This window comes from Plasmodium gallinaceum, assembly GCF_900005855.1.
Source record: "Plasmodium gallinaceum strain 8A genome assembly, contig: PGAL8A_v1_141, whole genome shotgun sequence".
NCBI lineage: Eukaryota > Apicomplexa > Aconoidasida > Haemosporida > Plasmodiidae > Plasmodium > Plasmodium gallinaceum.
In genome coordinates this window covers 453,124-464,193 of record NW_021628302.1, presented here as the reverse complement: position 1 = coordinate 464,193, position 11,070 = coordinate 453,124, and the positions used below count along the sequence as shown (strand labels likewise).

The 11,070-nt window shown below is 17.6% G+C and overlaps 5 protein-coding genes across 5 annotated transcripts; 3 read left to right on the top strand and 2 right to left on the bottom strand.

Moving 5' to 3' along the window:
• Positions 1–569: 569 nt before the first annotated feature.
• Positions 570–2,068, top strand: PGAL8A_00483700 (conserved Plasmodium protein, unknown function; the record flags this gene model as incomplete). Its single annotated transcript, XM_028673626.1, has 2 exons — positions 570–1,755; positions 1,929–2,068. 2 exons carry the CDS (start codon positions 570–572, stop codon positions 2,066–2,068), a joined length of 1,326 nt encoding a protein of 441 aa, XP_028530060.1.
• A 539-nt stretch (positions 2,069–2,607) lies between these two features.
• PGAL8A_00483600 (conserved Plasmodium protein, unknown function) lies at positions 2,608–3,006 on the bottom strand (the record flags this gene model as incomplete). The annotated part of the gene is made up of 1 exon (XM_028673625.1): positions 2,608–3,006. The coding sequence occupies one exon, from the start codon at positions 3,004–3,006 to the stop codon at positions 2,608–2,610; it is 399 nt and encodes a 132-aa protein (XP_028530059.1).
• A 567-nt stretch (positions 3,007–3,573) lies between these two features.
• On the top strand, positions 3,574–4,044 carry PGAL8A_00483500 (RNA-binding protein, putative; the record flags this gene model as incomplete). Its single annotated transcript, XM_028673624.1, has 1 exon — positions 3,574–4,044. The coding sequence occupies one exon, from the start codon at positions 3,574–3,576 to the stop codon at positions 4,042–4,044; it is 471 nt and encodes a 156-aa protein (XP_028530058.1).
• Positions 4,045–4,915: 871 nt separating this feature from the next.
• On the top strand, positions 4,916–7,915 carry PGAL8A_00483400 (conserved Plasmodium protein, unknown function; the record flags this gene model as incomplete). The annotated part of the gene is made up of 1 exon (XM_028673623.1): positions 4,916–7,915. One exon carries the CDS (start codon positions 4,916–4,918, stop codon positions 7,913–7,915), a length of 3,000 nt encoding a protein of 999 aa, XP_028530057.1.
• Positions 7,916–8,952: 1,037 nt separating this feature from the next.
• Positions 8,953–10,434, bottom strand: PGAL8A_00483300 (conserved Plasmodium protein, unknown function; the record flags this gene model as incomplete). Its single annotated transcript, XM_028673622.1, has 1 exon — positions 8,953–10,434. The coding sequence occupies one exon, from the start codon at positions 10,432–10,434 to the stop codon at positions 8,953–8,955; it is 1,482 nt and encodes a 493-aa protein (XP_028530056.1).
• Between the last annotated feature and the right edge of the window lie 636 nt (positions 10,435–11,070).

The following is an 11,070-nucleotide window of genomic DNA, read 5'->3' as shown; positions in this document are numbered from 1 at the left end:
ATTTTATTTTAAAGAAAAAAAAAAAAAAAAAAAAAAAAAAAAAAAGTCGTATTTATTTATTATTAACATTCTATTTTTTGTAAATTTCAAAAACTTTTATTTTTTCAATTTTTATAACATCGGCTAGTTATATAATTTTAATAGTTCTTTATTTAAAACTTGGTAAAGGTAAATTTAATGATAAGATTTTTTATAACTGTAATTGTAACTTTCAACTTAAAAGTTTTTTTCTTTTTTTTTTTTTTAATTATGTATGCTTATTGTATATTGAGAAAAAAAAATATTTTTTATTTAGAAAATAATAATTTCTTAGACTACATCAGAACATATGCGTTTTTTTTTTTTTTTTTTTTTTTTTCCTAAAGCACTACATTTTTGAAAAATGTTTTCCATGTGTGTAAATAAAATTTTTTAGAAAGATGAATAAAATTTATTATAAGATGATTATTTAGAAAAAAAAGAAAAAAAAATTACTAATAAATAAATGATAAATAGGAGATATATTTATTATTATGTAATTACTAAAAACATTGTCTATATTTTATGAATTCTTTATTTATAAAATAACTATGCAAAGCTATTATCATAAAGATATAAAACTTTTTTTTTCTATTGAAAATTTAGAAAGAATAAAAAATTTTTTTAAAAATGTAAAAGGAATAAAAGGAGAGCTTCATAAGTTTTTAAATTATAATGACTCAAATGAATTTTTTTTCAATTCCAATGATTATATAATAACAAAAAAAAATATAAAAAATGAGAAAATACATGAAAACATAAAAAATCAAGAAAGTACATTTAATAAGAAAAATAGCAATGAAAAAGTAGAAAATGAAACTATAAAAAATAAAATCGGATCATCTAATTTGAATTATGATGAATTATACAATGATGAAAACAAAAATGAATCTGAAAATTTCTTTAATAATAAATTTATAAATGATGAATATGAATTTATTAGTGAAGAAATATTCAGGTGTCTATATAAAAATGAACAAAATATAAAATATACATATAAATATAAATTGCTAATAGAAATAATAATTCAAGCTATTGTATATTCTTGTAAAATTAAGTTAAACATATACAAACTAAATCTATTTTTATCAATACTAATAATGACTCTATATAAAATTATGGAAAACTTAAAAGAAAAAAAAAATAAAAAAAAAAAAACCATAAATTATTTTATAAATTTATTAGATAAAAATATTCAATATGCATCATCTGAAGAAAAAATAATAAATGTTTATTCGTTAGATGAAAATTCAGAGATCGTCAATAATTTAGAAGCAGAAAAGGAAAAGATAAATAATAATAATGAAGATAATAAAAATGCATATGATAAAAAAATAAAAAATGATAAAGAATTAAATAAGAATATGGATAAAAAAGTTTTAAAAAATGAAAATCTCGTAAATGATAACGATTTGAATTATGAAATAAAAGACTTAGATAATTCAAGAGAAAGTTCTACGAATAAAAATAAGGAAAATAATAAAGAAATAGAAGATAAAAATTTGCTTGTGTTAAATACAGATTTAGAAAAAAGCTCAAACAAAGATACTATATCTTTTCAGTATCGTGAAGCTAAATATATAATAAAATATATGTTTGAAAATATATTCTCTATTTATAATATATTAGAATATATTTTTTTATTTTCATCTTTTCCTTTTAATTTAACTTTTTCTAATAATTGTTCTTTTATATCACCAATTGAAACATTCTCTATAAATGATCAAATACAACTTAGTAATAATTTTATTTTTTTTATATTTTAAATTAAATTAGTTTTTATTGTTGATAAAAATAACAAACGAAATTTATATTGTACTTTTTATAAGATACAATATAGCTTAATACTAAATTTTACATATATATATATATATATGTTTTTATATTTATTTTATCTTATAATTTTTTAGATAAAGATGAGATAAATGATGATAAATTCACAACAAATTCATATATAAAAGAAGTACTTAATATCCCTTTTTTTGTTTTAGATAAATTCTATAACAATATTGATGAGCTAAAAGAAAAAATTAATAGTATTATAACTTAATTTTTTTTTTTTAAATATAAAAGTAGAATATGCAAAAAGAAAAAAAAAGTAATTTAAATAAATAATTATCAATGTCTTTTTAATTATTATTATTATATTTTCTTTTTTAAAAAGCAGAAAAAATACCATAATTTGAAAAATCCAACATTTCGTAGTTGTAATATACTTTTTTGTTAGCTTTTTAGTCAAAATAATAGGATATCAATTTATTTACTACTTCATTTCAGTTCACCTTTTTTATTTATAATTTTTTCCTTTTAACAATTTCTTAAATTTTATCTACAAAGCATCGTTAAATTATATATATATATTTTTTTTTATTTTAAGGAATTAATTTTTATTTCAACTTTTTCTTTTCACTTTTGATATTTCTTTTGCTCATATTTTCATTTAATTATTATTTTTTTTTCATTCTCATAATTATAAAAAAATATTCTTAGCATTGACAAAAAAAAAAAAAAAATAAAATAAATATAAAAAAGAAATTTTTAAAAAAGATATAAAAGGGAAAAAAAAGAAAAGAAAAAAGAAAATACGTTTTAATTATCATATGGAGATAAATGTAATGGAAAAAAAGTATTATTATAATGTATTCTTGACTTTATCCATAATGACATCATATTTAATTTTGTATCTTTTATATCAATTGGTTTCGGAAATAAAGTGTTATAGGCATAATCAATTTTTGATCTTTCTACTTCATCAGCATTTAAGTAATTTTGTATATTCTTTAGAATTCTAGAATCAAACCAGGAAAAATTATTAAAGCATTCATTCATCATATTTGTATCCTTCCATTCTGAAGACATTTCATATGCTGTCATCATTTTTAGATCCCCTAACAATAAATTTAAATTATTTCCTTTTAAATTTCCCTTCTCTTCTTCTAATTTTTTTAAATGATTACAGCTTTTATTTTCTACCATATTGATTAACATATATTTACTACTCTTTTAAAAAAATAAAAAAAAAGGAGAGGTTATGTTTTTACAAATATATATATATATATATATATATACTACGTAATATAAATTAAAAAAACAATATATATTTTATTAAATATAAATATTATAATAATTGTAAAATAAGAATTGCATTTACTTCTAAAAATTTGAATTCTTTAAATTTTATTTTATCCAATTTTTTTTTTTTTTTTTTTTATATATTTATTTTATTTTTTTATCTCTTTCACTTTATATAAATTTTTTTTAAATTAAATTTGAAATTAAAAATTTTCTTAAAGCGTTTTAATAAAAATAATGTAAAAAATGCGCAATTTACATAGTATATATACATTACATTTTTCTAAAAAAAAAGATAATAAATGGAATATATAGTAGTATTTTATCTACATATTAATTTCAAAACAGTAAAAAAAAAAAATTGAATTACAAACTGTTTTTATAAAGGTGCGACATAAAATATCAAAAAAAAAAAACTAATTTTTATACCATTTGACATATATTCATAATTTTATTTAATTAGTAATAATAAAAGAAATAAAAATGTTTTTTCATATGCTAAAAGAAAAAAAAGTTATAATTCCAAAAAAATATTTTAAAAAAAATATACATATTCCATTTATAAATAATGGCAAATTTTTTAAAATAGTTAGAAGTTTTACTGAATATAATATAAAAGAAAAAATTAATTTACCAAGGTTAAAATTAAGAGGGTTGCCATTTGATGCTTCAGAAGAAGAAATAAGAAATTTCTTTAAGAACTTTCAATTGTCAAAACAAGGTTATCCTATTCATATAATTAAAGGAGCCAAAAATAAGCCAACAGGTCATGCATATGTCTATTTTGATGATGAAGAAGAAGCAAGAAATGCCTGTAAAACACTAAATAGAAAATTTTTAAGAGATAGATATGTTGAAATATACATTGATTACATTTTCAATCATAATTTAACACCAATTAAAGATCACGTCACTACATTAATGAGGGACAGATACAAAAAGGACAACCAGTAAGTTTTACAAAAGCAATAACTCATTAAATGAGTAAAATTGGCATTAATATTGTTTAAACTACATGAAAAATAACATTTTTGAATTTTTTTATTTTTTGTAATTTTGAAACTTTATACTCTTCACCTTTTCTTTCTGTTTCTGTTTTTTCTGTATAATTTTTCCTCTATATTTTCAATTTTTTTTTTTTTTTTTCATATCATTGCACACATCTTTTATTATTTTTTTTTTATATTCCTATTATTTTTTAATGTTTCTTATTTGCAATTATAAAAACAATTTAGTTTATTTTTTATAACCTTTTCTATTTTTATATAAGGTTTTTACTTAAATTGTAATATTAAAAATAAAGCTTTTATTTAACACTTTAAAATTTAGCTGCATAAAAAAAAAAAAAAAAAAACAGACAAATTTTGTTTTTTCTTTATGTACAGAAAATAATCAAATAAAATATTTTATGTTCATATATTTTTAAATGTATGAATTTATTTTTTTCTATTGTATTTAGTATAAATTTATTTAATTAGTAATATACTTCTGTATTTTTCAACTCCAATTTTATTTTTTGTTTTTTTCTTTTTGTTATGCACATTCATATAAAAAAAACAATAAAAAAAGAAAAATATTCATAAAAAAAGAATTATAATTGCACAAAAAAATATTTTTTTTTTTTTAAGAAGTGTAGTTGTAACACTTGTGGAATATCTGTAATTATGTAATTAAATTAAATGTCTGAAATTTTTTCTTTTTTTTTTAACCTATATAAACTAAAAAACAATATATATATATATATATATATTTTACTCTTTCAATACAATAAATAATTATTTTTTTATTTTTATTTTTTTTGTTATTTATATGAAATGTTAAAAATATGAAGAATTCTTATATATTGTGTAGCACTGAATCAAACAAAATAAATACAAAGACTGAGTTGTTAGATATCAAACAAAAGGAAAATATCGAACATATAGACAATTTGAAACAAATAAGAAGAAAAAAAAAAAAAAAAAGTGAAACAAATATAAACAAAACAACAAATATTACTATAAATACAGAAAAGAGAAAATTACGGAACAATACTTCTTCGAATGTGAAAAAAAGCTTGAAATGTTATACTGAAAATAATAATTCAAAAAAAGGTAAAAAATATTTAGAACTTGATATTGGAAAAAATAGTACTAATTCCAAAATAGTTATTCATGAAAATGAAAATAATATAAAATTATTATCAGAGGAAATTAAAATGTTACAAAAATTAAAAAAAAAAAAAAAAGTTAAAGAAAAAAATAATCAAGAAAAATTAAAAAAGGAAAATTCTTATAATAAAATTAAAGTCTTAAAAAATACATGTGAAAGAAATTCTTTATCAAAAGCGAAGAAGGAAACAGAAATAGATTCGAATCTTTTAAAATTAACTTCTTTAAATATACAGGAAAAAGATAATAGTATAGATATGAACAAATCTAAAACTGTCAATCAAATTCATATAGATACAAATTTGATAAAGAAAAAAAAAAATAATTCTAGTTTTTGTTTCATCGAGTCTAAACAAACAAAAAATAATAAAATGCCACACATTTATAATAATAATGTACTTTGTGAATTTACAGAAGTAAAAAATAGTAATACTATGAAGCAAAATACTAATGGCAATTTACAACGTTGCCACAATACCAAAGAATATGAATTATATCAAAATCCTACGAAATTAGAAGTAGTAAATCTTGATACAAATAAATATGATGATATAAAACAATCAACAAAACATTTAGAAAATAAAATTACTAAAAATACTAAAATGAAATTTAGCCAAAGCATAAATTCATCATTCATAAGTAATGCAATAAAAGAACATCCAAAAATCAAACTCTACAATAAGAAAAAAAAGATAAAAATTAGTAATGAAGTTAAGGAAACACAATATGTAGAAGAAAGTCGTAGAAAAAAAATGAAGGTTTCTTTAGTTGAGGAAAAGAAAAAAAAAAAGGGTGTAACGAGGAAAGAAAGAAGCATGAAAAAGAGAAAAGAGAATGTAAAAGAAAAAGAGAAGGATGAAGAAAAAGAAGGAAAAATAAAAATAAACATATATAAAAATAAGAAGAAAAAACGAAAAAAAAAAGAAGAAAAAGAGATAAAAGAAAATATTCATATAGAAATACAAAGACGTAAAAAAAAAAAAGACATGAAAGAACATGAACAAAAGGAAAAAAAAGATGAAATGAAAATTGAAAAAGAAAAAGAAATAAAAGAATATGAACAAGAGGAAAAAAAAGATGAAATGAAAATTGAAAAAGAAAAAGAAAGTGATGAAGAAAGAAAAAGAGAGAAAAAAAGAGAGAAGGAACAAGAAAAAGAATTAAAAAGAGAAATGGAAAACAAAGAAAAAAAACAAAAAGAATATAAAAATTTAATTAAAAAAGAAAATATAAATGAAAATGAAAATATAAATGAAAATGAAAATATAAATGAAAATGAAAATACAAAAGAAAATGAAAATATAAATAAAAATGAGAATATAAATGAAAATGAAAACGTAAATGATAATATAAATAAAAATGAAAATATAAATGAAAATGAAAACGTAAATGATAATATAAATAAAAATGAAAATATAAATGAAAATGAAAACTTAAATGAAAATATAAATAAAAGTGAAAACATAAATGAAGAAGAAAAGGAGAAACAGGATAATAACGAAAATAATAAAGAAAAAGAGCAAATGGAAAAAAAAGAAGTGAACGAAATAGAAGATGAAAAAGTAAAAATAAATATAAAAAAAAAAATTAAAACAAAAATGAAACTAAAACAAAAAGAAAAAAAAATAAAAAAAGAACAGAATAAAAAAATAACAGAAAAGGAAAAAATTGAAAATAAAGGGGAAGGAAATATCGTAAAACATAAAAATAAAATAGATGATTACACATTTGAAGAAAACAGTGAAATATTAAAAAGCTATTCTAAAGATGAATATAAAAACAGTGAAGTTGATAGAATATTGAAAAAATATTTAGATTTAAAAAAAGAAGAAAATTTACAAAAGACACCCTTTGATTCATTTGACAATATTTTAGATATAAAAGAAAAAAAATTTAAAATAGATACGATTAATTTCTTCGCAAATACTGAAACTGAAGCATATTTTTATGATATTTTATTTTTTTTTGATTCTTATGAAAAAAAAAAAAAAATTAGTGAGAATGTGATCAAATTACTTCAAAAATTGTTTAAATGCGAATATTTTGATTTAGAAGGTATTCAATTAGTAATACAAATATTTGATAAAATTATAAAAAAAATGAAAAAGGAAATTAAAATTCAGCATATAAAAAGATATTTTGGTGATGAGAATATATTTGAATTAAATAATACTGAAAATAAAAATAAAAATTCTAATAAATATTTTGACAAAAATAAAACATTTAACAACGGAAAAATGAATTTATCAGATATAACGGAAAGTAATAAAATAAAATTTAATAACTATGAAAGAAATAAAATGTATAATATATTTTTTAGTTATCAAAAAGCACCTACAAAACCATATCCTTTAAATATATTTCAAGAATGGAATGATCAAAATAAATTATCTCTCTTAAGAGATAAACTAGAAGAAATAAAAAAAAGAAAACTCTTATCAAATACTCCTTTGTCTCATATTAATTCACTCAAGAAAAATTTTACGTGTAATATTTTTCGTATGTGTTATTCAAAAAAAGACAATTTCCATAATTATGAATTTGAATTTCCTCCAAATAATTTATATACAAAAAAATATTCCAGTATTCTAGAAAGACAAAAAATATACCCTAATAATAGATATAATTATTCCTTGAAGATAGGAGAAGCATTACAAGTTTTAGTGTCAAAATAGTAATATTTTTTCATATAAAATACTATAATAAAAAAGAAAAATATATGAGCCTTTTTATAAACTTTTCATTTCTACTTTGTTTCATAAATCTTTATCATTTCAATTTAAATTCTCATTATCATCTTTTTTCTATATTTTTTCCTAATATATTTATTAAGTATTTATTCTTTTCTTTTTCATAACTATGATTATTTTAATTGATACTTATTTTTTGATCATCTTTATTTTCTCTTCTTATAAAATAATTTTTAATAAATAGCTGTAAATAAATTATAATTTTTCTATTCCATTTTTTTTATATTCATGATTATTCCAATTAAAAATTTATAAAAAAATATCCATGTGTCATTCATTTTTTTTTTTTTTTTTTCTGATTCATATATTTTAATATTTTGAATTAATTTTTATTTCAATTTTATAAACTTTTTTTTTTTTTTTTTTTTTGTATCTTCATATTTTAATATTTCATTCTCATCAAGTTAAATTATCATGAGATAAATTAATTAAAAAGAGATTTCAATTAATTTTTAATTAATGAAAAATTAAAATATTTTGTAACCTATATTTTTTGTATTCTTTTATTATTGTTTATTGTTTTTTTATTATTTAAAAATTAATGTGTTTTAAAAATTTTAAAACTTATATTTTAAAAAAAGATTAATAAATTGTGGTGTCACAAAATATCAATAAAATAACTTTAAAATACATATTATATTTATATTGAAAAAATAAAAAAACAACAATATATTCGTAATAATAAAAAGTAATAATTTAGTACAACTTGTAAAAAAAATAAAATGTGTAAATTTTACATAAATTAAAAACACTGTAAAAACTTTTAAACAAAATGTATAATAATATTAAAGAAATATTCTTCTTTTTTATTAAATTAGGAAATTTAAAAATATACCTACTTTTGTTTATTTAATTTTATAAATAAAAAGAAAAAAATTATGTATTTCATTTAAAAAAATATTAATTGTAAATATGATCATATAAAAAAAAAAAAATTTCAAATTAGAGAAAATTATATTTCTTTAATCAAGAATATTTGTATTTTTTGATAAATTTTTTAAAATGTATATATAATGATCTGGAATACTTATAGAATTAGTTATATCATTAACAGCTGCACAAAAATAGGGAAAGTCATGATCGATAGAAAAAAGATTAGTTAAAAAAAAGAGAAAATTAAAGTCTCTAAAAACATTTACAATATCATTTTTATTATCTATTGTTTTTATCATATTATTAAATTTTTGAAGAATATTATAATAATTATCATTCGAAGGATATGGAAAGAAATAATTATAAACACTTTTATGGGAAAATATAGGGACGTTATTAACACAAAATAATATATCAATTTTTTTTAGTTCAATTTTTTTAATAAGAATATTATTTTTGCATTTTAAATATAATTCATTCATTATGTCTACTTCGGAATCAAATTTTTTTATTTTCATTTCTTTTTCATTTTGTTTTTTTTCAAATTGCAAGATACTATTTTGTTTTTTCATATCTTTGATAATATTATGTTTTACTAACTTGAGTAAATCATAATTAATTTCATATGCTTCTACTATAATTGAATCTGTGTTTTTACTCATACCAACTGATAATATAATAAAAGGTTTTATATTGGAGTTTTTTTTTTTTTTTTTTTTTAGAGATCTTTTTTTACTTTCATTTATATTGTAATTGTCATTTTTACTTTTCTTATATTTGTCATTTTCATTTTCTTCTTGATCATTTCCATTACTATTATCATGTAATTCATTTGGTTTTTCACTGTATTTTTTTGAGTTATCTAAAATTTGTTTCATTAACATTAGTGATAATAAAACTTCTTTTCCACCCATTGGTATAAATATTTCATTTTCTTCATCGTTTAATGTTTTTATCTTTTTATTTAATTTTATATATCTTTTTTTTTTTTTATTAGCCATATTTATATCAACACCTATATCAGGGTAGGCATAAAGAAAACCAACTACTTCTAAATTTAACATTTTTGCTAATTTATCGGCTTTTTTTCTATCTTCACTATTTAAAAGATAATCTATGTCATAAAATCCTTCAGAAATATTCATCGAAAAAAATACATTTTCAATTTTTATAAATTCATTATTTTCGTATTTTCCATAAAGAACACCACAAAAATACTTACTTTCCTTTGAATTTTTACTTTTAAGATTATTATAATTTACATTACTAAAAAAATTTTGAATATTATGTAAGCATGTTTCACTAACACTCACATCTTTGCATATAGACTGAAATAGAGGATTAATAGATATTTTTTTTTTATTTTCAAAATGAAAAAATTTATTTTCCTTCTTACTTTCACCTAACTTTTTAATATTATTATTGGACGAATTATTTTTATATATATCTGTATTACCCCCATTTTTACTTATGGTAAAATAATTTTCTTTTATTTTGTGTACTTTTAAGCCTCCACATATATTTTTTATAAAAATAAAATAAATACATATAAGAATTATATTATTTTTCATTATGTAAGTAAAGTTTTTCTTTTACTTAATAGACCACATCTTTGATAAAAATTCAAAAAAATTAAAAAAAAAAAAAAAAAATTTTTTTTCTACACTATTTAACGATAAAATATTAATGATTTAACCAAGTTATCAAATAAAAAAGCAACGAAAATTAATGAAAAATAGAAAAACATATACAAGATAAGACTTGTAAATAATAAATATTAACAATAGAAATGAGAAAGTAAAATTATAAATTTCTCTGGAATATAATTTGTAAAATCATTTTCAATAAAATACACAAAATTATTAATTGTAATTTAAAACTATTAAACCTCTTAAATTTAACTTTAATTTGAAAATAAATTAAATAAATCAGAATAAAAATTAAAGGTTAAATATTATAGTGAATTTCAAATTCTCATATTACAAAAGTAAAATTTTATATAAAATAGTTCGGTAGATATTTTTATGTGTCAATTCATATTTTAATAAACTAAAAAATGTATAAATTAAAATAAAACTTTATTAACAGTACATATTATTTTTTCTAAATGGTATTCAATAATATTTAATGTTTTCGTAAATATTTTTTCATAAAAAATTAAAGATAAAAAAACATAATTTGAAGATAATTTTTTTCCTTCTATCGAC